General features: G+C 40.4%; 2 protein-coding genes across 6 annotated transcripts; both read right to left on the bottom strand.

Moving 5' to 3' along the window:
- Nucleotides 1-121: 121 nt before the first annotated feature.
- rnf122 (ring finger protein 122) lies at nt 122-19,439 on the bottom strand. 4 transcript variants are annotated; one of them, XM_040156210.1, is made up of 6 exons: nt 19,017-19,439; nt 12,299-12,455; nt 3,723-3,768; nt 3,581-3,622; nt 3,357-3,439; nt 122-2,379 (listed from the first exon to the last, which is right to left on the bottom strand). In XM_040156210.1, the coding sequence occupies exons 1-6, from the start codon at nt 19,039-19,041 to the stop codon at nt 2,265-2,267; spliced, it is 468 nt and encodes a 155-aa protein (XP_040012144.1). In that variant the 5' UTR covers nt 19,042-19,439; the 3' UTR covers nt 122-2,264. The 4 variants fall into 4 exon arrangements, with proteins under 4 accessions (XP_040012144.1, XP_040012145.1, XP_040012141.1 ...); XM_040156211.1 differs by lacking the exon at nt 19,017-19,439 and adding an exon at nt 13,748-13,792; XM_040156207.1 differs by lacking the exon at nt 19,017-19,439 and adding an exon at nt 13,608-13,790.
- Nucleotides 17,179-26,061, bottom strand: LOC120805714 (gamma-glutamyl hydrolase). 2 transcript variants are annotated; one of them, XM_040156206.1, is made up of 10 exons: nt 25,469-26,061; nt 25,189-25,303; nt 24,703-24,753; nt 24,481-24,565; nt 23,385-23,523; nt 22,885-22,991; nt 22,072-22,165; nt 21,818-21,955; nt 20,735-20,884; nt 17,179-17,274 (listed from the first exon to the last, which is right to left on the bottom strand). In XM_040156206.1, the coding sequence occupies exons 1-9, from the start codon at nt 25,575-25,577 to the stop codon at nt 20,766-20,768; spliced, it is 957 nt and encodes a 318-aa protein (XP_040012140.1). In that variant the 5' UTR covers nt 25,578-26,061; the 3' UTR covers nt 17,179-17,274; nt 20,735-20,765. The 2 variants fall into 2 exon arrangements, with proteins under 2 accessions (XP_040012140.1, XP_040012139.1); XM_040156205.1 differs by lacking the exon at nt 17,179-17,274 and having other exon boundaries at nt 20,360-20,884.
- Nucleotides 26,062-26,101: the final 40 nt, after the last annotated feature.

The raw sequence follows: 26,101 nt of genomic DNA, 5'->3' as shown, positions 1-26,101 counted from the left end.
GCTGAAACAGTATAATTATTTTCATTTGAACATTTGATGTTACACCACTTTTTTTCTTTTTGGGGATTTATAAGGGGTGCAAACAAACAACAAGAATAAAGCGAGTACTCTAATTACTGTATCTTCATTGTCTGCACTAGGCGGTGTGGTTCTAAATTCTCCTTGTTAAATAATTTCTCTGGCGTTCCTTGTCTACAAACAGCAAAACGTCTTGCAGCACAATTCTGTCTCATTCTCTCAATTTCAGTCAGTTGCATATTATATCAAACCCATATTTAGATGTATAATTATATGAAATCATTTATTTCATATTTTAATTATTCCTAGATCTTTAAAGATTTCACACAAATAAAATGTTGGTCGGTGGTCAATCTATATCTCTGACTGGCTATTCCTTCCCTGAGCATACATATGATCAATCAGGTGATCACGCTCACTTCAACATTTTTAAGTATCATTCTTAACTAGTTTGATAAATATGGTCCAGGACCCTGAAAACTACTCATATGAACCATTTTGACAAGGAAAGTTTAGTCTTTCACAGGCCGGAAAGGTTGAGAACCACATACAATAATACCAATTTTCTAGTTTTTGATACATTATTTCACCTGATGGTGGCGCCACATACAAGAATATTAGGAAATTAGGAAGGAAGAGAGGCTGCGCAAAACAGACTGTATTTATTATTGTTTGAAGTTATTTACATCTGTTGGATTACAAAATGTGGAATGTGGCCAGAATCAGAGTGAACATTTCTCCTGCTCATGTGCTGAAAATGCATCAGGTCTTTTTTTTTCTTGGCACTTGGATGTGAATTAAACAGCTCAACTCTGTTTGTGTGTGCGCGTGTGTGTGTGTGTACGTGTGTGCGTGTGTGTGTGTGCGTGCGTGTGTGTGTTTGTGTGTGTCTGCGTGCATGCGTGTGCGTTTGGCTTTTAATTACAGTGCAGGTGCCCACTGTATCGGGACAATGTGCTGTGTGAGTTTTGTGCTCAATTGAGGCAGTGTTTTGCTTTCTAACTCACTGTAAATAACAAAAAAAAAAAACAACAACAACAACAACCCTACAACTGAGGAATGTAAAACAGAATTGCCATAAATAATGCCACCAAAAAGCTGTTTATGAAAGTGAGATTTAGTGGCTTCCCAGATGAATTCACAGAACAGCACTGCTGCCTCCCTCATCTTAAGATCTTGCAGCATCTCTGATACTTCATAGACTTTTATAAAACATTCACCACCCCTTTAAACAAGGGACCCGCTGTGCTGCATGGAAGTCTTAGTCTAGCATTTTAGGAGGAAAGAAGGATGGAATTTTTTTTTTTTTTTTTTTTTTTTGTGAATTCAAAGTGCAAAATCTAAAAAAAACCAAACATATTCCAACAAAGAACCAAACTTTTACAGAGAGAAGAAGGAGGAGTCGGTTCCTTCCATTCATATTAACACAATAAAAACATCTGCATGTCTGAACAATAAAACATCCCAGTGGAGATGGAGCATGTACAGTATGTACATGATATTACTGTAGAGGTGGGCACTAATATAGGTATTACACTCAGCATCAGTATCAGCAAAAAATCTGTTGCATTGTGAGAAAGAATTGATGAAAACACTGATTAATTCGCTACCAGCTGACTACAGCTTGAGCTGCTTCTTCTGGCTACTATGAATAATTTAGATCCTACTGATGAGGCATGAATCCACCTTTTCTGTCATTTTTTTCCCCAGTATGACTTCAATTTATAATCTTAGGCAAAGTCTTTTAAAAAAGTTTTTTTTATTTCTTCCAAACCAGTTTTAGTCAAACCTGTCTATGTCTTCGCTACAGTATTACTTCTCTCCTGGCCTTCGTTAAGACCCTTGCTCTACCGGCTTTGTCTATAAACTCCAAGAATGCAACTGTGCCTCCTTCCCCTCAGTGGTGCCATTAACCTCACGCGAGGCAACGAGAGAAGATGTGAAGGATCAGTTGGAGAGGGGGATGTTGAAAGAGGAGTGGTGGAGTGATGTGTGGGTGGCTAGAGATAATCTCTCTGACGCCACAAGGTGTCCTGTTGCCATCTCAGACATGGTTGCTAGGCAACAGCATTCTTCAGAGTCTTCCTCTAGGTGGTAACTAGGTTACCCCAACTTACTATCATCATGTTGGTGTTTTGCTGTGTTTGAACTGCAAAACAGTGTCCTTCTTCCTGTCAGTCGCTAACGTATACCAGCTGGTCTGGCCGGGCTCCGGTGTCCCACCCAGGCTGGCAGTTGCTGAGCGGTTACACCAGTTCATCCAGCAGAGTCCCTATGTTGTGGTGCTGCTCAGGGGGGCCAGCTATGGGTTTGTTGCACATGGGGCAGACGCAGCGAACCTCCAGCCACTTCACCAGACACCTGCTCAGAAGATCACAGACAGGAGAAATAAAAAGAGAAGCCAAGCAGAGGCCTTCTTCACCAAATTTACAACATGAGATCATGAGTCCTCAAGCTCATTTTGACACGTGACACTGACCAAAAAAAAAGTCATACTTGTGACCCGTGCGATCTTTTAGCAGACGTTGAAAGCACTCAAGTGAAATACGAGTAACTCGAAACTGTGGTTAAGTACAGAACTTGAGTAGATTCTCTTTGTACATTCTCTCACATTTTGCTTTTAGTCCTCTTTGGGGGAATTTCTGCTGTTTCTTAATGCACTAATTTTCACCAATACATCCGCTTTCCTGTGCCCTCCAAGACCTGACGTTCACAAATCTGACGTCACCACATCTGACCAACGATTTTGTTGCCCATGTTCACCCAGCCAATCTTTAAATATCCTTGCAACTCTGTGATTCTCTCCTGCGGGCCTACTATGGCACTACCTACAACCTCCAGGATGTTCGGGGGGATTTACGGGTTACTATCCTGGTAAAACCACGGCATCACGGTAGGGTCAAACCACCAGACACTTTCCTTCTGTGCGCGCTAAATAGGTCAAATAAATTCAGTTATTCTTTTTTCCTCATTTTTAGTTAGTCTCTCCTGATTAATATGTCCAGGGGTCTCAAACAGAAAAAATGCTCTTCATGTTCAAAATGACAATGATTTTTATTTTAATATGCCTAATGAACCTTGAATGCGCCTCCCATTCAAGGTGCTAGTACTAGTACTACCTGCCATCTATGCAGTGCATGCTGGGACACACTATAGTCCCGACCCCTCCTCTCTCACCCTCATTAGAAACGAGCAGGACAATGAAATATAAAAACAAGAACTCCTGCAGTCCGGCACGCTTATCCTTTTAACTTATCATCAAACCTCAGATTGAACCATTTTCATTTCTACAAGCCCGGGCAGGTGCAAAATGGTAACAAGAGCTCTCCTGTTCTCACCTCCTGTGGAAAGCATGTTGGCATGGCAACACCCCCAGCTCGTCTTTCACTTTGAAGTCCTCCAAACACACGGCGCATGTCTGCTGCGAGTGACAGACAGGACAGAGTGAGAGAGGACGGTCATTTGATGAAATTATCAGGGGTCATTTTTGGTGACAGTGTCAAGTTGTTTGCTCACTGACACTATATATCAGTGCAGATGTACATGTAAATCTCCTTCTTACCCCATGAAGATTCAACTTTTTTGGATCTCCCTTTAAAACTACCTGTAGAGTAACAAACACAAAATACGTTTAAAAAAATATTTTTTGTTGTTGTTTTGGATTTAGACCTTAAAATGTGCTAATGTGTTAAACTCAGGCTTACTTCTCTGTATCCAAACCGTTCACTTTGGGCTTGGTGTCGTAGTTTACTGTGGATGAATAGAGAAAAAAAAGAAACTAATAAATAACTTACGTTTAAAACATCATTATCTTTGTTATAAACTTCCTACCACTAGTTAAAATTAGCATCACCCCACCTTACACATGAAAGCATCATTAATAATAATCCAATAAAATAATGTATAATAATATAACACTCACAGGGGGACTTTTCCTGCATAATGAGTACTTCACTTTTGCTACTTAAATACATTTTTTACTAATATTTCTGGATTTAAGTAAAATTATGAATGCAGAGCTACTTGTAATAGTATTATTTTTGCATTGTGGCATTAAACCTGCGTTCTTTCCAACGCCCCTGGAAAACAAGCTGTAAACACAACACTGACACATTTCTGACCTTGTTAGCGAACAGTTGTGGATTTACACATCCAGCAGTTATGGAGCAACGTTTCATCTAGAGTTATGTTTCTGTACACCCGACAAATCTAACTCCAATATTCACTCTCCTTTTAGTTTTGTTTTGGTCTCCACCAGCTCCTGAGGGAAATATCTGGCACTTATGCTGCTGAGTGCTCCTCTATATTCACCAACTAGTCACTAACTGTGCCTATGTGCAGTATGGTGCTGAGCAGGTAGTGTTCAGGGTTTTTTTTTTCTTAGAGCTGCGGCCATAAACAACACTATGAGAGCAGTGAGATTGAACCAAAAAGTAAAGTTGCAGGCAGACAGCTGAACAAGGAACCGAAACTGTAGTTCCAGCAGTCAGCTGTTTTCATTGAAAAAGCTCTAAAAGCCCACTGTACACTACCTGCTCAGCACCAAACAGCAGACAGACACAGTTAAGAGACTGGCTGATGAACATAGTGGAGCATTCAGCAGCTATAGAGCCAGATACTGTATTTCCCTCAGGAGTTGGTAGAGACCAAAAACAGCTAAAAGGCCGTGAATATTGGACTTACATTTGTCAGGTTGCCAGAAACAGGACTCCAAATGATTATGATCATTTTGGTCCGCTTATGCGGAATGTGTAAATTAGCAACTATCTGCTGACAAGTTCACCATATCAACTTTATAAGATGATGATACAGTACAGTTTTTACAGCATTTCCGCTGCGCCCAAGTGACCAAAAAACATCAGTACGTGCAGGTTTAAGTAAAAGGACCGACGTGTTATCACCAAAATATATTAACATTATAAAAAACAAAATGACTCATAATGCAGAATATGGCCAGTTTCAGAATGTTATATTATTATTATTATTATTATTGATAGATTAACATGCAAACACAGTTTTATTGTTGCCGCTGGTCACGGTTTAGCTCATTTTAACTACTATACCTTTGAGTAGTTTAATCTCTAAATATACAGTACATCATGTTTTTATTAATTTAAAATCTTAATCTGCAAAGTAACTCATAAATATAGCTGACTAGAAACTACAATATTTTCCTCTGAAATGTAGTGGATAAAGGTCTGTGGCATTAAATGGAAGTACTCAAGTAAATGGTACTCAATTATAGTACATGAGTAAATGTACTTAGTTACTTTCCCCCACTTTCCACTCGGTTATCAGGAGATCAAGATGTCTGTAGATTTATTCTAAAACGAGTTTAACAGCAGGTCACCGGATTCAGGCTAAGATTTAAGTTTGTGAGGTTAAGTTATGGAGCTGAGTGTAACTGAAGCTGTGTGATTGCAGGGTCTCCTCTGATAATTAACCATCTTTTCTAACAGCTACAGTGGCCACACATCTATGGACAAATACATGCTCCTCAGCAACCACAAACACCAATTGTTCACACACTTCGGTATTCATGTAAGTACACGCACACAAACACACTTACGCTCATATATACACAGACACGGCTAATTAGTAAGTTGCTTCTTTGAATCCCTGCACCACCCCAAAAACCAACAATGGAGAGGAGATCTTTATCACTTGGCGAACTGTGTCTGCTCAGGCGGTTTATTTTTGGCCTCGTGCTATTACACAACCAAACATAGGCTCAAATGTCTATCACTGCTTGTGGTTTGGGCCCGAAAATAAATGCAGCGAGAGCATCTGAGATGAAAGGTGAATGTCTATTTCTTATCTGATCCCCCTCAAAATACAAACACATCTAAAAATCTAATATCAGTGAGTCGTCGCTTCGAGTAAGGAAACGACAGTTATTCGTTGTTTTTGTCACCCGGTTTATTGTTTACACTGATTGCTGCTAACAGTCTTCCACGTAGAACAATGTGAGGATACGCGTTTTACATGTGCTGAGGTTTCCCATGCCTGGACAATGATGTCAATGAAGTGGGTGAAAGGGGGGCATGACGGAGATTTCAGTGTTTCAGTTCAGCTATTGTGCCCAGTCTGCAAGAATAGGAATGCCTCATACAGCTATTATTAACCAGTTCGTACTGTATGAAGGAACAACTGATTTCAACAGGTGTACAGTAAATGATACAATAATAGGTGCAGAGAAGTTTATCAGAGTCTGCTGGGAAATACAATTTACGATAAGAACCTCAAACAAAACCAATGTTTTTCCTCTCATCAATACTTTAAAAACAAAAAAGTTGAGAAAACGTGACAGTTCAAGGTAACAAACAAATTTTGAGTTGGTGATCTTTACACTCCAGACTGTAAGTATTTCGTCCGTTACTTATTTTTTGTTCTTAAAGCTCTGAGCTTCAGTACATTCAATTTGAGTTTAAATAATGGATACTACATTGAAGTGCCAGGTCTCAGCTTTATTTTGAGTAGGTTCACATCAATATAGAAAGAACTCTGTGTGGGAGATAGGGCCCTTTAGCACATAGTGCGCAATGTGTACGGGTTCAAAAGCAATTGGACACTTGTGTTGCTGTGTGTTGTTTCAATGTTATTTCACATACAAAAGAGTTCACACTTGGCTCTGGGTTGAGTGAGAGTTGAGAGTTGCTGTTTAGATTGAGGTGGAGTTGTCTGTCAACATGAGGAGTGAAGAGGTGATCATGCAAGTGAAGAAGATGAAAATACGGCTCGGTAAAAGGAAAAACCTATCAGAGAGATATCATAAGTAGTTGGTCTGCCAAAATCAACAGTTGGATACACTCTAAAAAAGCAGGCGTTTTTATGACTGCACAGCCAGGCAAGAAAGCTGTACAGGATGTAGGCAGACATGTTTCCTTGTCAGCGACCAAGAGAAGATTTCATGACCACAGATTTCGGATTTCAGAGGATTAACCACAAGATGCAAACCCCTGGTAAACCTCAAAAACAAAAAGGCCAGGCTGCAGTTCACAAATACATATGAAAAGAAACCGGTATAGTCCTGGAACAAAGTTCTGCGTCCTGATGGAACAAAAATCAACCTCTGTCAAAATGATTGAAGGAACAGCTCATGACCCAAAGCCACCACCTCATCTGTCAAAAGTGGTGGTGGTTCTGTTATGGCTCGGGCGGGTATGGCTGCCTGTGGAACTGGGCTACTGGCATTTATTGACGATTTTACTGCTGAGGAAGCAGCAGGATGAATGCAGAGGTACACTGGAGCATTCTGTGCTCAGATTCAACCAAATGCATCAAAACTCACTGGACCACATTTCCTCATTCAGCAGAACAACGATCCTAAACATACGGCTAAAACGACCAAAGACCTTCTAAGGGCTGAGAGGTGGAATATCCTCGACTGGCAGAGTCAGTCACCTGATCTCAGTCCGACTGAGCTGCAGACCACCCGGTGAAGACCAGACTAAAGGCAGAGAGACCCCACAACAAACAAGAGCTGAAGGATGTTGCAGTGAAGCTCTGGGAGAGCATCACCGGGAAGACACAAAGCGTCTGCTGATGCCTGTGGGTCATTGACTGCAAAGGATCTTCCACAAAATATTAAATATGATGATTTTTTTTTTACCTCATCTGTATCTGTCCAATCACTTTTGAACCAGTAAACAATGGGCACTGTGAGTTAAAGGGCCATATCTCCCACACAGTCTGTCTGTATTGACGCAAACCCATTAAAATAAAATTTGAGAATTGGCACTTTATTGTAGAATCCATTATTTTATTTCAGACTGAGTGTGCTGAAGATCAGAGCTTGAAGAACAAAAAAAAGTCCTGTCCTAATATTTACAGTCTGGATTGTATATACATTTATTCATTTGTACAAATGAGGTACAATTGAAGCCACAGTAGCTCAAAGAGATAAAAAAAAAAAAAAAACTCGGTTCCCTGTTCCACCTGACAAAAGTGCCCCAAGGCTTGCAGGTCAATGGCAGTACAAGTGCCTAGCAAATGACACTTTTTATTGAGAAAGAGCTATAGGATAGGATCGAGAGATAGAGAGAGAGAAAAGACACTTTAGGTGAGTAAGTAGCCTGCTCTCAGATGAGGCAGGTCTTCAAATGATTTTTGAGGACAGAAAAGGAATTCTGCTTCTTTCACATTTGTTTTGTTTATAATTAGGAATTGTCTTTGTTTTCATTTTTAAAAAAAGCCCCAAGGTAAAAAACAATCAAAAAAGCTTCAACACAGATTTAACTAACTTAATGGTTGTTTCTCTTCTGAAGAGTTGCTAACTCTATTTCTATGTTCACACGTGTCAGAAGATGACCTCCAGCCTGCCCTTCTACCGCTATGTACGAGCATGTAAGAGTTACCTGTCGCTTTATTTTCTCAGGGTATGTTTGTCCTCCAGCCCTCTGCAGGTAAGATAGTGCCTGTACGACCCTTCCCTGTGTCACAGGCCTGCAGGCGATTTGAGAAGTACGAACCAGTCATGTTTCCTGTTGGCTAATAAACAACCATTTAACCTTTAGAAACTGCCTCCGACTAGCTGCTCTGTTACTGATAGATAAACCCAGTGCTGTTAGAGCAGATTGGGGTATAATTAAAGATATGATATTTTTGGTGCGTGCTTTTGGCGCCAATGTGGTTTTGCACTCTTATTCATTGCCGGTACTGTCGTGTACACCCCCACTTTGTGCCAGTATTAGAAGAAACAGAAAGGATCGCGTCACCCTGATTTCAAGGCTGTTTAGGAAAACTTTATATCATTCCTGCTTGTAATTAAAGGAGGAAATCTTTACATCGAAGTATAGAGACAGACTTAGATTTTTCACCGTAATGTTAAAATCTAACATAACAAACTCCCTGACACACAGGATTTAGAGGGAGCCTTTCTGAGAGGGATAATAGGAAACCTGCTCCCAACAGAGACTGGCAGTCATCACTCAGTATTCATCTGATGAATCACCCAGTCTATAAATGAATTCACAATCACACTCCTACCCTAGAATACCTTCAGCATGTTAATGGGGCTGAAAGGAAGTGACTCACTGGTTATGATTCATAGTCAAGTGCTGCAAAAGAAACAGGAAGGATCCGAGCCGTTCTGACAGAGTTTATGGTCAATTTAGTGATGAGCTCAGGCCAAACAAAACATCCATGATTACAGAAATGTGCCTGACTCCAAAACTGCCACTTAAGTCAAAAAAAATACTGAGATGTGTTGTGGTTTATGATTAATGGATTCTTTTGTCAATATTTGATACTAATTGACTCAACTTACCATTTCGCAAGGTTTTCTTTTCTTTTAGGTAGTAACTACAGTGTAGAAGTATCTCAAAGACAAAAACATGTTCTAATTTGATGCCTGATTTTCTGTCTTTTAAAACTTTTACTGGAGGTTTGCTTGAGAGATGAAACATAGGGATTCCCTGATTCTTAAATTAATTGATCTCCAACTACTGAGCATTTTTAACTGGGCAAAAATCATCCTGTCAAACTGTCATAACACAAGGACTTCTGGTCCATATTGGCTTAAAAGTCAAGGTTCATTCCTAACTTTGGAAAAAGAAGCTGAAGAAATAATCTCACTACAGGACCAACCAGTAAGTTTTGGAGCTTTTGATTATATCAACTTCTTCGGCAGCTGTAGTTATTTTTTTTAAGTTAACATGCACAAAAAGTCCCTAAAATGCTCAGTAAAAAGACAAAGGAAATTCTATGACATCTAAGCAAATGCCATCTACTGCTGATGAAGATCATGTAAAACAACTCAAAGCTCCAGAACAGCTGCTGAATGGACCATCAATTCCTGTATTTATTTATCTACTGGCCAAACAATATTCAAATTTAAACCTGCAAGCTGATTTTTGGCCACTTTGGGGCAGAGAAAACAAGTTGTTGACACTGAATTATCATCACCTTTTAAGTTGATGAGGTGAGCATGTTCACAAACTGTTGCTATTTACACATCCAGAAGATATGGAGGAACATTGGCATTCACCTGGAGCCATGTCTAAGGCCATCTGATTAATGTAAGTCTTATATTCACTTCCCTTTTAGCATTGTTTTGGTCTCCACTAATACCTGAGGAAAATATCTGGCTCTTTAACTGTTAGATCCTCCACTATGTTCACCAGGTGTATTTGTCTACAGTGTGTACAATGAGATTTTAGAGCTTTTTCAGTGAAAGCAGTTGCCTGCTAAAAAAAAAATGACACTATGAGAGTAGTGAGAGTGAACCAAACTGTAAAGTTTCTAAACATTGAGCTGAAATCCACTACAAAGCTATGTAAAGCAGAGCTTTAAATATATTAATAGTAAAATACCCAACAAATATTAGTTTTTAATGCAGATTGATATGATTCAAAGGGTCTACATCCGCTTCTAAATAGACCCTGTGGTTAGATTTTTTTTGTCAGCTTTAAACTTTAAAACTTAAACCTCAGTTTTTTATGTTTTAATTGCAGTTAGAAGTTGATTAGGTCGATGGCACTGCCATCTATTTCATTTGGTGCAGTTGCAAGAATTCAGTTATTTCCAGTTATAAAAATGTACAACATTGAGCCAAAAGTGCCACATACCTCCTGAATACCAGCTACCAATGCTACTGACATGCATTTGTATTCTGACATTTCCAGAGAGCACGGTGGTTATATACTTCTCCGGCTGACAGATGCGTTTTTTAAAAATTGTTTGACATTTTGATAACAAAGGCGATTTGGAGAACAATTCAAAATCATATCTTGTGCCAAAAAGAGCAACACCACATTTTGAGAGATGTCAGGTAATTTGCCAAATACAGATGCTCAGTCAGCCGGAGAGAGCTCAGAATAAAAAAGCAAACCCTACTGCAGGTGTTGACATTTCCTGATGAGGTTTTGTACACCGCAGATGTTCATGTCTGATGATTTTGTGTGCTATTCAGGCCATGTTTATTCTGAGCAGAGTTTCTCTGCAGTTTTCCTCGCTGTTGTCTTCACATATTGTGATGGGCTGCTTCCTGTTACCTCATATCCCGTTCTTCAGACACAAACGTCCCCTCAGCTCATCAGGGAGTTCACAGTCAGCAGCAGGATAGGTCACCCTGTTCCTCTTTCTTTATACCTCCTTTCCTCCCTCACTGTGTTTCTGGCCTTCACACACCAACAATCTCCCTACTGTTCTCTCATTTTGAAACCGGCAATAATGTGGAAAACGAGAGAATCCCGGCCACAGAGGACAACCAGGTTCTCATACTGAGCATACATGATGTACAGCACACCCTGCAGAAGGTCAATCCAGGCAAAGCTGCAGGCCCCGATGGAGTTCGAGGCTGGGTACTTAAGGAATGGGCTAGACAGCTAGCTGAGGGATTTACAGGTATTTTCAATCTGTCTCTATCTCAGTAAAAGGGCCCCATCACAGCCATCATAGTGCCAGTGCCAAAGAAAACAAACATCAGAGATCTGAACGAATATTGTCCAGTTGCCCTCATACCACAACAATAATGAAGTGCTTTGAAGGTCTGGTCCTCTCCCACATTAAGGCCACCATCACTGCCTCTCTGGACTCACGCCAGTTTGCTTATGGAACTAACAGATCCACAGAGGACGTCATCAACCTGGCTCTTCATACAGTCCTGACTCACCTGGAGAGACAGGGCACATACGTAAGAATTCTACTCATAGACTACAGCTCTGCCTTCAATACTGTCATCCTCAGCAAGCTCGCCTCCAAACCCCAACAGCTAGGCCATAGCTCATCACTATGTGCGTGGAACCTGAACTCCTCAGGCAGTGAGGCTTGGCTCCCACCTGTCCTCTGCTATAACTCTGAGTACTGGCACACCACAACGATGTGCACTGAGCCCCATCCTTTTACTCCCTCTTCACACAGGACTGTGCTCCTGCACATTAACACCAATCTTTAAGTTTGCAGATGAGTGGGCTGATCTCCAACAACGATGAATCAGCCTCATTCAATCAGGAGGTGCAGAACCCGGTGAGCTGGTGCTCAGAGAACAACCTATCCTTCAATACTGCTGAGACCACAGAGCTAATCATCAACTTCAGAAGATCACAGAAGGATGAGTACACCCCAATCTTCATCAACCAAGAAGGCAACAGTTGCTAGCAGCTAGTTGGACAATGAATCAAGGTCTTACTTCAACTAACAATGAAGCACCTTGCATTCTTGATATTTGAGTAGACAGGACCTTCTTTCTGTGTTTACTTTCTTGCTCCTGCTTTTCTTGTTTTTTTGTCTACATTTTTCTTGTTTTTAATCATAAATTTCTGTTTCTGTTGCCCCTCACCTGATGAAGTAACAGCAGAAGATGAGGCTCAGGATGAAGACAAAGATGCCTGTCCCGAAGATGACCATGTAGATGTTCAGAGGTAGGGCCTGGAATGTGATGGGTTGCATGGTGCACGACTTGTTGGCGTAAACCAGTCCCAGACCACAGAAGCACCCTAATCAAAGACAGAGGGAAGATTTAAAAACACAGTTACAAGAAGAACATAGTCAGGATTGGAGACATATGCTAGAAAAGACAGTTAATGTTGGCCTGACACTGCCACATGCAAGAATATGTCTCAAAACACAAGCGAATGCAACTGTACACACATTCCTTTAAAGTACTCTACTATTCAAGTGTCCAACCTGCAGCTATGTCTGCCTCCAATGCAAGACAAAAATTGAAACATACACACATACACAGACACAAAAGTTGAGGGAAAGAGGTATAAAAAGACGGCCACCGCACTTTCCTGTGATGTAAAATGAGTCCTTTTCAATGTTGTACATGTCAAACACTCTTAATGCAGTATCCAAGCAACATGGTTGTACCCGTAACACAGAAGATCCAGACCTCTTTGTCTGATAGCAGGTCAGTGTAGTTTAAAAGCATTAAAGTGGACAGACGAGAAAGTAACAGTTAGCCATAGGCAAAAAGATTATATATGCTCAGCCCACTTTTGTGGAGTTATAATTAAATATTTTCAAAGACAAATCTAGTTCATCAGTTTTAGGATTTAAAGCACTCACACTCTAAGAATGAGGGAGTGCAATTTGAAGAAAACGGCAGCATACAATTTCAAACCAAAATCTTTTTAGATGAAGATATCTGTATTCTTGTATAGGATGGTAAATCATCCATAAACACTACCAGTGACTATAAAAATACATTACAGATGCAGAAATGTAATGTTTTTGTGTCTTGAATGGAACACTTTGAGTAGAACTTTGCAGTGTGCTCCAATCCAAACAGATGATTTTCCCATTAAAGCTGCCCTCTCTTATCTCATCCTTTTTGCTGTTTTGCTACACTCCTGTGTCTGTTTGTTTTACCAGAAAATGGATTATCACTGTAGCGCTGCTCTCTGCGGAAGATTTAAAAGCAAATGTGGCATGACATTGGACAGTGGCATGACATTCATTGCAGTATGTGTGCAGTTTACAGTATTTGAGGTTATGTTTATTATGTTGTTTGTCATGTATAAATTCATTGAGAAGACCCATGTTTCCCAGATTACAAGCATAAGAATCAAGGGAGAAACTTGTAAACAGATAAACAGTTGTAGATTAGGTAGACAGAGACAAAGAGATACAAAGAGCACACTTGCGTTTTGTTTGTCTGTATGAGTAATGAGAAGTCTGTATCTGCATGTCAGAGCGGGCTTTGTGAGATCAGGGTCACGCTAGCCCAGTGAACGCTAGTGAATCGGAACTAACACAGGACTCATTGCTGTCTGCTGATATGAACCTTTCAGGAGGCCATGTGTCACAGAGGGCGAAGAGAGTCTGCAGGTTTTCATTTTGATCAAACACTACAGCAGCTGATTTCACTGATTAGCACACCCTCACCCAGAGACAAGCTGCTAATCAGTGAAATCAGCCTGTGTGTTGTTTAATCATAATAGACAGAGCAACCTCTCTTACTGTAGAAGCAAACTGCTACGTGAAACTGGACAGTTAAAAATTTTAAAAATAAATAGATGGATGAATAAATGGATATATGGATAAAAGAATTGATAAATGGAAAGACAGATGGGCAGGCAGATGGCTGGATGATAAATGGATGCATGACTATATAGAGAAATGGACAATTGGGCGGATGGATGTATGGATGGATGATAGATGGATGAAAATACAGATGAATGAATGGACAGAGGACAGGGGAATGGTTAAATGATGTGGATGGACAGAGGGACACATGGGTGTATGGATGGATGAATGGATTGATGGATGGATGGACTGACAGATGGATGAACAGATGTATGAACGAATTGGTGGATGGATGGACAGGTAGACAAAGGGTTGGATGGATGAATAGATGGAAGGATAGACTGATGACAAATGGATGCATGAATAGACAGACAGAGATGGACAAATGGGCGGATGAATTTGGCAGAAAGGTGAGGCAAACGGATAGACAGGTTGAGGGATTTAAGGATCTGTTAAGACAGACAGATAGATTTGAGGATGGTTGGATGTATGAACAGATGGATGGACGAAAAGATGGATGGACAAACGGTTATATGGATGAACAGACATTCAGACAGATGCTTGGATGGATGGACAGATACAAGGATGGCTGGATGGACTGATGGATGTATAGATGAATGGATGCATGGACAAACGGACAGAGGAATTGATAGACAAATGGGTAGATAGATGGATAGATGGATGGATGGATGCATGACCAGACGGACAGACAAACAGATGGATGAATGGACGCATGAACAGACAGGCGAACACATGAATGGATGGACTGAAGCATTGACGGATAGACAGACGGAGGTGTATGGATGGATGGATGGATGGATGGATGGGTAAATGGACAGATGGACAAATGTATGTATTGATGGACAGACAGGTGGGCAGAAGGAAAAACAGATGAATTACTGAACAAACAGACAAACACATGAATGAATGGATGGATGGATGGATGAATGCACAAGTGGATGGATGGTAACCTTTACAAATTTCATTTCCCTGCGATGGGTATTGTTTTCTTGGGGCAGATTTTTTTTGATCTTTCCTGATTTTTCTAGTCACTCCTGCAGCCAAAGTAACACGTTGACATTTCTATTTGACATTTCTCTGGCCTCACAGTGGAGATTGCAACATGAGAGGATCAATACTTCCCGCCTCTTAGTTCCACTCGCTACGAACGAGCAGTGAAGCTCCATTAATCAAGGCTCTTCACTCATGGCTGCACATTCAAGTTCCACCCCTAAATGACTTCACTCAGCAAGAGGCGATCATTACCAGACACATCGACGTTTGCCTGACCCTCTGTCAACACCGTCAAAACATGAGAGTGCAAATTAAACACAAACTGATCAGCGTAAATGTGCAGATCTGTAGCCAGGATTTGACAAATACCCAGGTCAGGAGTCACAATTCTTACTCTCTTAAGAAATTTTTGACTATTCCTCAACCAAACTTTAAAGAGAAAGTTCACATTTTATTTATTCTCTCTGGAGAGTACTGAATATCTTTTGATTTCTTTACATTTTTGCATCAAAACAGTCTGAAGAGGCCATCAACTCCAGCAACACTTGTGGTATAAAGACTTTTGGTGGAAAGTAACTTACTACATTTGGTCAAGTACTGTACTTGAATACAATTTTTAGCTACTTCACTTGAGTATTTCCATTCAATGCTATGTTTCAGTTTCATATTTTACATAAAAACACAACAACTAGAATGGCACTCAGTTTTTCTGTTCTATAACCGGCTGGTCAATCATATTAAGGAGTGTGATAAAAAAATTCCTGGATCCGCCACTTTAACTTGAACCAGATCAAAATTTAATGGTTTCTTCCCTGGCCATTGCCCCATCCCTCCACCAAGTTTGATGCAAATAGGTTCTGTACTCTTTGCGTAATCCTGCTGACAAATGAACAAACCAACAAACAAACAAACCAACAAACGGACACAGTAGAAAACATAACCTCTTTAGCGCAGGTAATAAGTTTATAAAAAACAACACATCGTTAAACATTAAACCAGTGGTTCCCAGTCTTTTTGGTGTGTGACCCCTGCCAATAACTCAGTGTCTATTTAGGGCCATTTGTAACATGTCAAAAGTCTTTTAGTTGTTAACAGTTCCGTCGAAAGAATCTCTTTCAATGTCTCAGATAATTCTATTTAAATGACTGTTTGAGGTCCAATGTCGTAAAACTATCGAATGTCAAAACATTGCACAGACTCAAGAGAAGTCCCCAAAAAAATCTCTCCTCTCCTTTCTTTTTCATTTTAAATACTGCAAGTACAGTTTCCTAGCACTTCTGCATTTTTACTTAAGTAGAATTTTGAATGAAGGACTTCTACTTTCAAAATTAAGTTGTTTTTACACTATATGTGTTGCTGGAGTTTTTGCCTCCTCAGACTGTTTTTCCCTTCCCCATATACAGTCAAATGATTAGATATTTAGTCAGAATCACCCTTAAAAAAAATCCAGCACATGTAGCATGTGCATTATCTTGAAATGTAAACTCCTTTTCATGAGATTTTATCCTCCATATTCCCAGATTATCACCGAGGGCATGACCTCAGTGTTCACAACGGTAGCTTGACACACGTGAAGATGCGTCCATGAAAACAAACAGGGATCCAGACTTAATTTTCTCCATTACTTTTAAAGCTGTCAAACAATCTGCTTCACAAACATCATCAGCAGAAAAAGACAATAACACAGCGAGGGGGGAGTACATGTCTCTGTTCCTGTATTCATGTCACTGCAAAGGTGATGGCACAAATCACCTGTGAGGCTGCTGAAGACTCACGATCCAAATCTGGGTCATTTGTATTCAAGTCTTTAAGTGTGTGTTCATCGTGTCAAGACTGTCTTTATGGATGGGTCCTCCACCTTTGTATGCATGCAGAGCAGAAAGCTATATGTGGTATTTTGCTTTGGGTGGAGCCCTGCATGACCACTGACCTATATATTGAGAGAAATAACACTCAGGAGGCGCCCCGTTGCCATGGCGCCAAGCGTCACAGATGCAGAAAAAGGATGAAGGCTAGCTAGCAAAACTTCTCATTTGAATGACAGAGAGAATTGGAGTCAGTCGTAATAAGATTCAGCTGTGACAGATTATTGTGTTATTGTTATTGTTCAAAAAGGCAGGAAAGTCCCTCTGTGATTTGATAGAGCTGTAACATACCTCCAATATGGCAGCTTCCCTGACAGATCCTGTTAGATGCCTGGTGGGGTTTATGTCCTATATATGCCACGCTCACACAAAGCTGCTTCTTCGTCTTCCCCTTCTTCCGCTTGCACTAAAGACAGAACTTCCCATCAAATATTCAGCGGTTCACATGGGACACACACACACACACACACACACACGCACACTCAAGCCTGCCTGAATGGCTGCTGCTGGTTTTCAGGAAGAAAGCAGGTTGGACCTAGAACTCCCCGTCACATGCATGAAAGTGCTACATGTGTCACACATAAACACTGGAACAAATGGGCATGAGCACACATACGCAGACACACAGAGCAGACACTGAGCTGTGGCTGCCTGATACTGCTTCATTTTTCCAGCAGAATGTCACTCTTTGATACTGTGTTACTGTGTGTGTGTGTGTGTGTGTGTGTGTGTGTGTGTGTGTGTGCTATTTCCCCCTGTGAATAGCCCAGTAGATGAGAAGCACAAAGGGAGTAATTGTTCTTGTCTGAACACCACCAACAGTCCACGGAGGAGGCTGCTTTGGCTGCTGCACTCAAACAGGTGAAGTCAGAGGATAAGACCACTAATCCATCAACTTCACCGGGTCTCACGCTGACAACTAGAATGGCAATCAGTTGAGTGCATACCTCCGCCAAGTCCAAATATTGACGAAAATGTGGAAAAATGTCCTATCTGGCAATCTTAAGTAAAGTGACTCAAAAAAAATTCCTGGATCTGCCCCTTTAAATGGATCCACACCAAAATTTAATGGGTTCTTCCCTGACCCATGCCCCAGCCCTCCATCGAGTTTGCCGCAAATCAGCTCAGTACTTTTTGTGTAATCCTGCTGACAAATAAATAAAAAAAAACAATCCAACAAACAAACAAACAAACCAACCGACCAACCAACAGACACGGGTGAAAACAAAACCTCCTTCGCGGGGGTAATGAAGCATGACGCACCAGTTCACTGCACTGAAAGGACTCATTTTGTTTGAGCACGACTGATGCGCACCCCCCCCCCACACACACACACACACAGAAAAAAAAAAAAGGTGAAGAAGATGTGAAGATGTTCAGACTTTTGAAGACAAGGCCAAGAAAAGTGTGAGTGAGAGTCAGTCAGTGTAAACAAAATTACCCAGAGACGCAAATGTTATACAGAGAGCACGATGACTGGCTTTGTGTGGATGTCAATCGGGATTCATTTAGATGGAAATAAAGGATTCCATTGATTGAACAGTCTCCTTTTCTACCAATCGATACACACATAGATTAAACACTCAGATAATCAGTGTTTTAACATATTCCCAAAGCACAGAAATCAGTCCTATGAAGAATGTTATTAGAATATCAAAGGGGATGCTGTAGTTGAGTTATAATACAATGAATGCCCGTTATAATTTCCCTCAGCCCAAGGCATGTATTCAGATAGTTTGTTTTATTTGAACAAAAGTCCAAAATAACACTGACACTCAGTTTACTGCTCTGTATGGCAAAGACAAGATTCAAATCCCCGCATCTGAGAAGCTGGAACCAGGGACTGAGGGAGATTAGAATAAAGTTTTGCCCATAAACGATATTATAGGGCAGGTTGAACTCACTGCTAAGCATCGCACACGGTCTTACTATGAACGATTTTGTTTTTCTTTGTTATAAAGGTGCGACATACAGTCTTTTCTCACGCTGGAAATGCCTACATGTCGAGTGACTCGGAGACGACAGTCTTGCTCTCTAATCCGACTGCCTTGGGAGACTCGCTCCCCTGAAATTACAGGCTGCATCGCACACTTGATCACAGAGGCCTGCAGCAAACGCAGCTCTCGCCATGGAAAAACGACTGCTCACCGTTACACCACTGAAACGGGTGCATCAATGCACCGGAGGGAGTCCTCGCCGGCGGGGTCCGATCCGTGTTTACCCACAAGCCGCGGCCGCCCCGCGCAGACGGATGACCGCTGTGAAGTGCCCAGGCGGAGCCGGTGACCGAGTGCCAGCGGTGTGAAAGGGGAGCGAGACAATAGCACGTGTGGAAATAAAGGTCGCAAAAGACGAATGAAAAGGTAGATTTGGGGGGAACAAAAAAAACAAACACAAAAAAAAATAACGAAAGTTGAAGTGGGTTTATGTCACATAATTTAGGCGATGGATCGTCCAATGAAGAGTTAAAAAAAGGAGAACTGCCGATGTGGATTTCCCCCGCTTCGCCTCCGCTGTGGCTGCTCTGACTATGGAATTATTAATAGACAGCATATAACACTGACCCAGCAGCAGCATCTGTGCGAGAGGGGGGAAACTAGAGCGCTGGCTCGGTTTTCCTGCTCCCGCCCCTCCGCAGACGCTTACTGACGCGCGGCGAGACCAATCCTCGGCCTGCCTGGGGCCGCCCGTATTTTCTAGGCTATAATCGGCTGGTCGGTCAACAGACAAACCACGGCCAACTATTCGGATGATCGATTAATTGTTTAAGTCATAAATGCCTAACATGACCTGTTTAGTGAACTGTAAAACATCATCATCATCATCTTGTTTCTCATTAACTTGATGTAAATATACATTTGATTAATTTCAAGTTAATTAAACTTAAAAAAAAAAAAAAAAAAAAAGGCCCTCATTGTACTTTTCAGACCACTTCAGAAACTCGAGTTGATCTGACCGGCAGTCTTTTGACGTGAAACGGTGAGTTGGACGAAAGAACGGCCGAGAGCCCCCTCAGCTCACCACATTTCCGAAGAAACGCGATTAGCATATTAGCGGACTTCCCAGCATGCATCTTCTGCGAGGTCAAAGACCCCTCTTTTCTTGAAGTCCGATGGAAACGTATTCGATAGAAACTTGCTGTTGAGATCGGTCCTGGTTGCTTCTTCTCATAAAACAAAGCATGAAAGCCACGGAAGGTAGTGACTGAAGCGAGGGCAGCCTCATATGTCTGTTCGGACCGTGGCAGCTAGAGGTGTACGTTTTCCATGTCAAATGAAGAACTGACGTTTGCCAGTGTGCCGGATATGCTGTGGATTCAGTTTAATATCTGAAGTTCACTGAACCTGTTGTCTCAGTTCTGAGTTGGTTTTTATACATTTTAAAACTCATAAGATGACTTTGTACAGTTAACTCGCATTTTAAAGGCAGCCATTGAACCGGTTTTTGAAGACATTGCTCAGGGCTCTGAAATTATATAAGCATTGTTCGTATCCTTTTAAATTTTTAATAGACCAAACCAAACAACAATATCAAATAATAATTGGTAAATGAATTAATAATGTAAAGAATGATCAGTTACAAGCCTTAATTGGGAATTATTAATTAGTTTTTGGTCATTTGATTAGGCACAAATGTATATGGGTGTAGGCAGGTAAACTAAAATAATAAAGGATAATAGTTTGACAAAATTACAGTGAGATACAGTTTAAATGTTTTTTTGTTTTTTTTTTTCTTCTAACTACTGTTTCCAAGGTCAAGAATGAACGTACATGCTGAAACTTAAAACCAAATTTTCAAATTTTAACTCAAATGTCACCTTCAGGCCCGTAACATTTCAGTTCACCCTGTAATTCAGTGGAACATACATTGACACACAAAGTCGGGCACTGGACGACGTCAGAAGAAATAGAGCTGCTCATATCCCGTGAAGTTTCCAACATAGACAGGCGTGTAGTTGTAAATCAGTGGCGAGGCCTCTTCCTCTGGACTGTCGTACTGATGCAAACTTCTCCTTCCTAAACAAAGCAGAAGTGACATGGACGAGAATGTGACAAAACAGAATAAATCCCCACAGGGAAATTTGGCAGAACAGGCTATATTGTTGAAGTGTTAAAGGTAATATTTGTATTAGTTTGAGCATAATTTGGTTGAATTATAATGGGATTTCCCCAACAGTATCTTTTAATTGTTGGGCTGCTTTTCTAAACCTTTGTCTATCATGGCCGAATTTAAATCTCCTAATCTCATAGGGGTGGGCTATATGTTATATGTCATTTTATACTGCGATATCAATATGTATTGGGATATTATAGATATTCTGGAAAATCAACTGACAGAAGGTTTAGGAATTTTATTTTTCTTTGCACAGGACCTGATGGCATGCTGGGCCCCCTGGATATGCGGCAGGCAAACCCTAATATCATATGGTGTTTTAGGTTCATTTAAATATTGATGAGTTCAAAAATCAGTCACTACCTGTCAAAGTTCATTCACGATAAAGTGCCTACAGTCATTCAAAATACCAGCTCTTTTCAACACTAATATGGATAAAATATTCAGTTGTGTAACTTTTATTGCAATATAAATATAGATTTTGATATTATAAACTTTCTGGAAATCCAACTGAGAGATTGTTTACAATTAAAATAAGCAGGTGTGAATGTCCATTTGAGGCTATTCCAGTGGATAAAATACGTGAAAAAAAAAAATATCAAGGTACCTACTAACACTGATAAAAAAAAACTCCTACAACTCCTAAAAACTGCCCACAATGGTCTAATACAACAGGATTCATCAAGGTGAAAGCAGACTCGGTATTAATACCATGCCAAAATCTCCAACAGACGACAAATTCATGTCATCTCACAGTATATATCGTCATATCCTCCAACCACGGTTAATAGCTAATGATACTGATCATTATTGATGATGTGTGTTTGTCATCTTACCTTCATTGACAAAAAACTCAGCCAGCAGAGATGACAACTGAACAGCGTGAGGGGAGTGAGGAAATTTCAGCTTGCTGTCCCACTGAAAACGATTCACCTCTGGGTGCCACTGTACTCCGTAGAAGGGATATCTCTTACCTGGCATGAAGGAAGACACATTAACAAAAAAAAAAAAAAAAAATCGCATATCGCTATGGTTGCAACTGGATTACAGAGCAATGATTAAGTTGAATATAAACAAATAATCTGGTAACCTTCTATGGTTGAGACAAAGTGGACTCCGTTTTCAGCCACGTTTGTAGACAAGAGGGAGAAGAAATTGTGCAGCTTCTCATTTTCCTGGAAGGTCTGTAAGAACATTTGTCTTATTACACTCGGTAGCTATTATTCATGTACTACCTTTCAATATTATTTTAATGCTACATATTGTGTATACTGTGCTCGATTTTTGAGCTTAGCTAGCTATAAAAAGCATGTGTTCCTGTGCTTTCTTTTGATTCTTTTGCTTTTTTCTGCGTGGGATCTTATCTATCTCATCTTAAGTACATGAGCAGATTTGTGTGCTGGGGAGCTCTGGGACAAGAATACCCAGCCCGTTTCTCCATCTTTCTGTACACTGTGTACAGTCCTCCAGTGACTGGAATATTGAATGGCCCCAGGTTTGCTGTGTGGTAATTTGATTAAACACAAATTCATTTAGGAACATGCATCATATAAGCTTAATATCAGATGAAACTTATAGGACTTATTTAATCAAATTACCACCAACCGATTGGCACACTGTGAACCTGGGTTTTTGGGGCCCTGGGGAAGTAGCTCATACTTCATTAATATAGTTTGCGGTGATGCCGAATGGATACAGTATCTGCAGAAGGCTCATCCGTACTGTCAACGCAGTTAAAAAGTTTTGGTCCTGTGTAACATAAAACCCCAGAAAACACATTTCTGGATGCTTCAATGACTGGACAGAGAGTCTCTGATTTCGTTTCTCAGCACAATGACAAGGCAAAACTCGAGCAGGGGTAGTGAAATATACTGTACAGTGACACCAGAGGGATTTACCTTACCTCTACTCTAAGTCCGTAGTGGTGAAAATTGCCAGTCAGAGGTTCTTGAGTCAAAGTCTTCATAAACTCATCAGGGAAACCCTCAAACATCCTACTAGAGTAGGCCTCTGTAAGGGAAAAGGGAGGGGTATTTAAGTAAGTGAACAGACCTTTTTTTATATATATATGTGTGTATGTGTGTGTGTGTGTGTGTGTGTGTATATACAAATTAACAAAACAAAAAACTTAAAAGCTATAGAGTTATATCGAGCAGTGACTTTATGGTCTGACTTAAGAGTCAACACCCTCTGATTAGTAACTTGACTCTACTGACACTAAGTGGTATAATTTAGTACATGCACTTTATCATAAAGTGTTGCCAAACAATTAAAAAGTCCTACTTAGGTCTATTTAAAACATATTCCCTTTAATTCAAAATGTAAATCAAAGCTGTACTCTAATTAAAAAAAAAAAAAAAGGACAGACATAAAGACATCAACATTAATCCAGTGAGCCACAACCTGTGGTTAGGTTGAGGGGCAACGCTATGTTCTCAGCTGTGGTGTTTGCCAGCAGATTTTCACCGGCCACCAGCACAGTCAGCAGCTGCATGCCCATGCATGTACCCCAGATGGGGAAGAAGTCCCCCTCATCATTGGCCTGGAACACACAAAGAGTCCCAATTTTCTACTTTTACGTGCAACACCATAACTGTGGCAACTCCTCTTAACGATTTTAGGACAAAATCTTGTTCAGTCTTTGGCAGAGAAGCAATTTCTGTTAACAGTAAATGTTGGTAACAACACAGGTCCATTATTACCTGATGATTTCCTCGGAAAATTCCCAGAAAGAACTATGTAATGTGGTACTAATTACTGGGAAAATAGAGACGAAGTTCAGGTATTGTTATTGAGTCTATTATTGAGTTGTGCTTTTGTCTGTAGACAAATTTTGCATTTTTGCTTATTCAGCCGACCTGGTCTGCACTGACTAAAATAGTCACACACACAGCTAGCAGGAGTTGACTAACTGGAAGTATACCAAGTCAAAACTCCTGTAATTAGCACCAAGTCACATAGTTCTTTCAGGGAGACTTTCTAAGAATTTATTAGGAAATTATGGACCCATAAAAAAATATATATATCTAAATGTCCTGCATCTGAATTTTTACGTAGGTGAAAGTACCATAATATTAAAAATAAACTGCACTTTTATATCAAATATAAAAAGTCCCCAGTGCAAAGACTGATTCCCTCCATGATGTTAAGTTAGTCATGAATTAATGATAGTAAAAGGTATTTTAATGTTGAATGTGATATTACTGTATGTTTTTCCAATCATTTAAAGTGGAGTATAGTGGAGTAAAAAGTTTAACTATTCACTCTGAACTGCTGTGATGTTAAAAAATTGTCTTTAAAAATGAAAACAGTTAAGACTGGTGCCAGTGCAGTCCCTCAAAATTGAACTTAAGCACAAAAGCTGAGTAAATTCACTCTGGTTTCTGTCAATTTAAATGATTCAAAGGTAGATAATAGATAATAATTAATTACAATTATAATTATAATTATAATCATAATTATAATTGAGACATAGACATTTAGCCAGGGCTGTACAAACCATCAGAGCGAGTCTATAAAAGATCTTCGCCACCCTGGCAAAGTCCGACGTCTCCAAATCTGCAGCTCCCCCGATGAAAAGCAGACTAAAGAGACATCGCACATTTAGAGCAGTGAACTGAGGAACAAATGTACTTTGTGGTGTATTTATTTAAGACATAAATATAATTTCCCTTTGAAACTGAAACTTCCAACACATTTATAGTCATATACCGCTGCTCACCCATTTATCTTCTTGAAGATATTTTCATATTCAGGAGTAGTAAGAGTCAACCTGCAGGGGTAAACCAAACAAACAATTCTCACTAACTCCATCACTTGACATTGTTTTGACAGCACGAAAGTACAGATCACAGGCAACCAGGTGACAGAAAACCAACTTCTTCCTTTCCCACAAAAACAGCAAATATCAACAGTGATGTTACAGCAACTAAGAATCACGGGCTAGCAACATCTACGGAACGTGATCTATGGCTCCATGCAGACATGCTGCATTATGCTTCTTCCTAAAAGAGGACATCCTTAAATAAACTAATACTGTCCCTGCATACATTTTTATTCTGTGGTTCTAAAAAAGTGGGCCGGTTATCTGTGCCTGCTCACTGAAAATAGGATATATATTATAAAGCTCCAGTCAAATTAATTTTAAGGCCTGTCTTTTATGTTGTAAACACCCCAACGGGCCAAGACTAGAGAGGACATAACCCACCTGATAGGCATCACTCTGCTGCCCCCAGACTCAATGTATTTCACATAGGAGGCAGGTATGTAGGTCCCCCCAAACGGTTTCATTATTTCATCTGAAACTATCTGCGTCAAAATACCTGGGGGACAAAAGCACAGCAGCTGTGAATACTCACTGGAAAAGGTGCAAAGGTGATGCAGATACAAAGAAAGTGTCATGTGCTCTATTTCTCTAAATGTCTGTATCGCTGAACTTCTCCCCTCATCTCTCTCAACATTCAGTCCTGACAGTCCATTTCACTCACCGATCACAGGTCTGTCATTCACAGCCTCGTGGTTGAGTGCAGTCCGCATAGCTCTGCTGCAACAGACGCAGCAGGCCAAAAATACACACACAAACGATGAAAATCCCATGTTGGACACGTTTTCACCTCAATTTCCACTGACCGGCGAAGGCTTAGTTCAGTGTATCAGTCCTATGAGGCTGTTAGGGAGCAGGGACCTACGAAAAAAGCTGCAGCAGACTTATATTTGTTCTGGTAGAAGAGGATATAGTCAGCACAGGGAAGTTTGGAATGTCCAGATTTACATGTAATGTATCCTGTACTGCACATGCTGGTCAGGCAAGTCAGCTGCTGAGGTAAACATAAATATTCTGCTGACAGCATGGACTTTTTGGTAAAATTTTGATCATTTAATGTGCAGGAAACAATGCAGCTTCACGGACCAGAGTTAGGTTTTTGCAATGAAGGCAAAATCCACTACGTGAGAGCATTTCAAGAGGGCAGCTCTCGGTTCACACGGCACGCTTGGATTCAGAGTGCTGTCAAGCAGGTTTCAGAGTAAAAATTAAAGCAGAGTTTCTATTTATAGGATTTTAAAGGTAGGGAGCTTACTGCTGTGTAGACATTTTTGACATCTGACTGCAACACTTTCTA

Source organism: Xiphias gladius, chromosome 19 (genome assembly GCF_016859285.1).
Source record: "Xiphias gladius isolate SHS-SW01 ecotype Sanya breed wild chromosome 19, ASM1685928v1, whole genome shotgun sequence".
Taxonomy (NCBI): Eukaryota; Metazoa; Chordata; class Actinopteri; order Istiophoriformes; family Xiphiidae; genus Xiphias; species Xiphias gladius.
Note: the sequence above shows the minus strand (reverse complement) of the source record. Positions and strands in the feature narration are given on the sequence as shown.

Excerpts from the sequence above, each read along its gene's own strand:
- rnf122 (XM_040156207.1), bottom strand. The coding sequence starts at position 13,650 with ATGCAGATACAGACTTCTCATTACTCATACAGACAAACAAAAC. Across the intron at positions 3,769-12,298 it reads TTCTGCTGTTACTTCATCAG|TAAACTACGACACCAAGCCC; the intron begins GTGAGGGGCAAC and ends ATTCATCCACAG. Across the intron at positions 2,380-3,356 it reads CAACATGCTTTCCACAGGAG|GTGTCTGGTGAAGTGGCTGG; the intron begins GTGAGAACAGGA and ends TCTTCTGAGCAG.
- LOC120805714 (XM_040156206.1), bottom strand. The coding sequence starts at position 25,577 with ATGGGATTTTCATCGTTTGTGTGTGTATTTTTGGCCTGCTGCGTCTGT. Across the intron at positions 24,754-25,188 it reads AGCAGAGTGATGCCTATCAG|GTTGACTCTTACTACTCCTG; the intron begins GTGGGTTATGTC and ends TTACCCCTGCAG. Across the intron at positions 22,166-22,884 it reads ACTACGGACTTAGAGTAGAG|ACCTTCCAGGAAAATGAGAA; the intron begins GTAAGGTAAATC and ends ATGTTCTTACAG.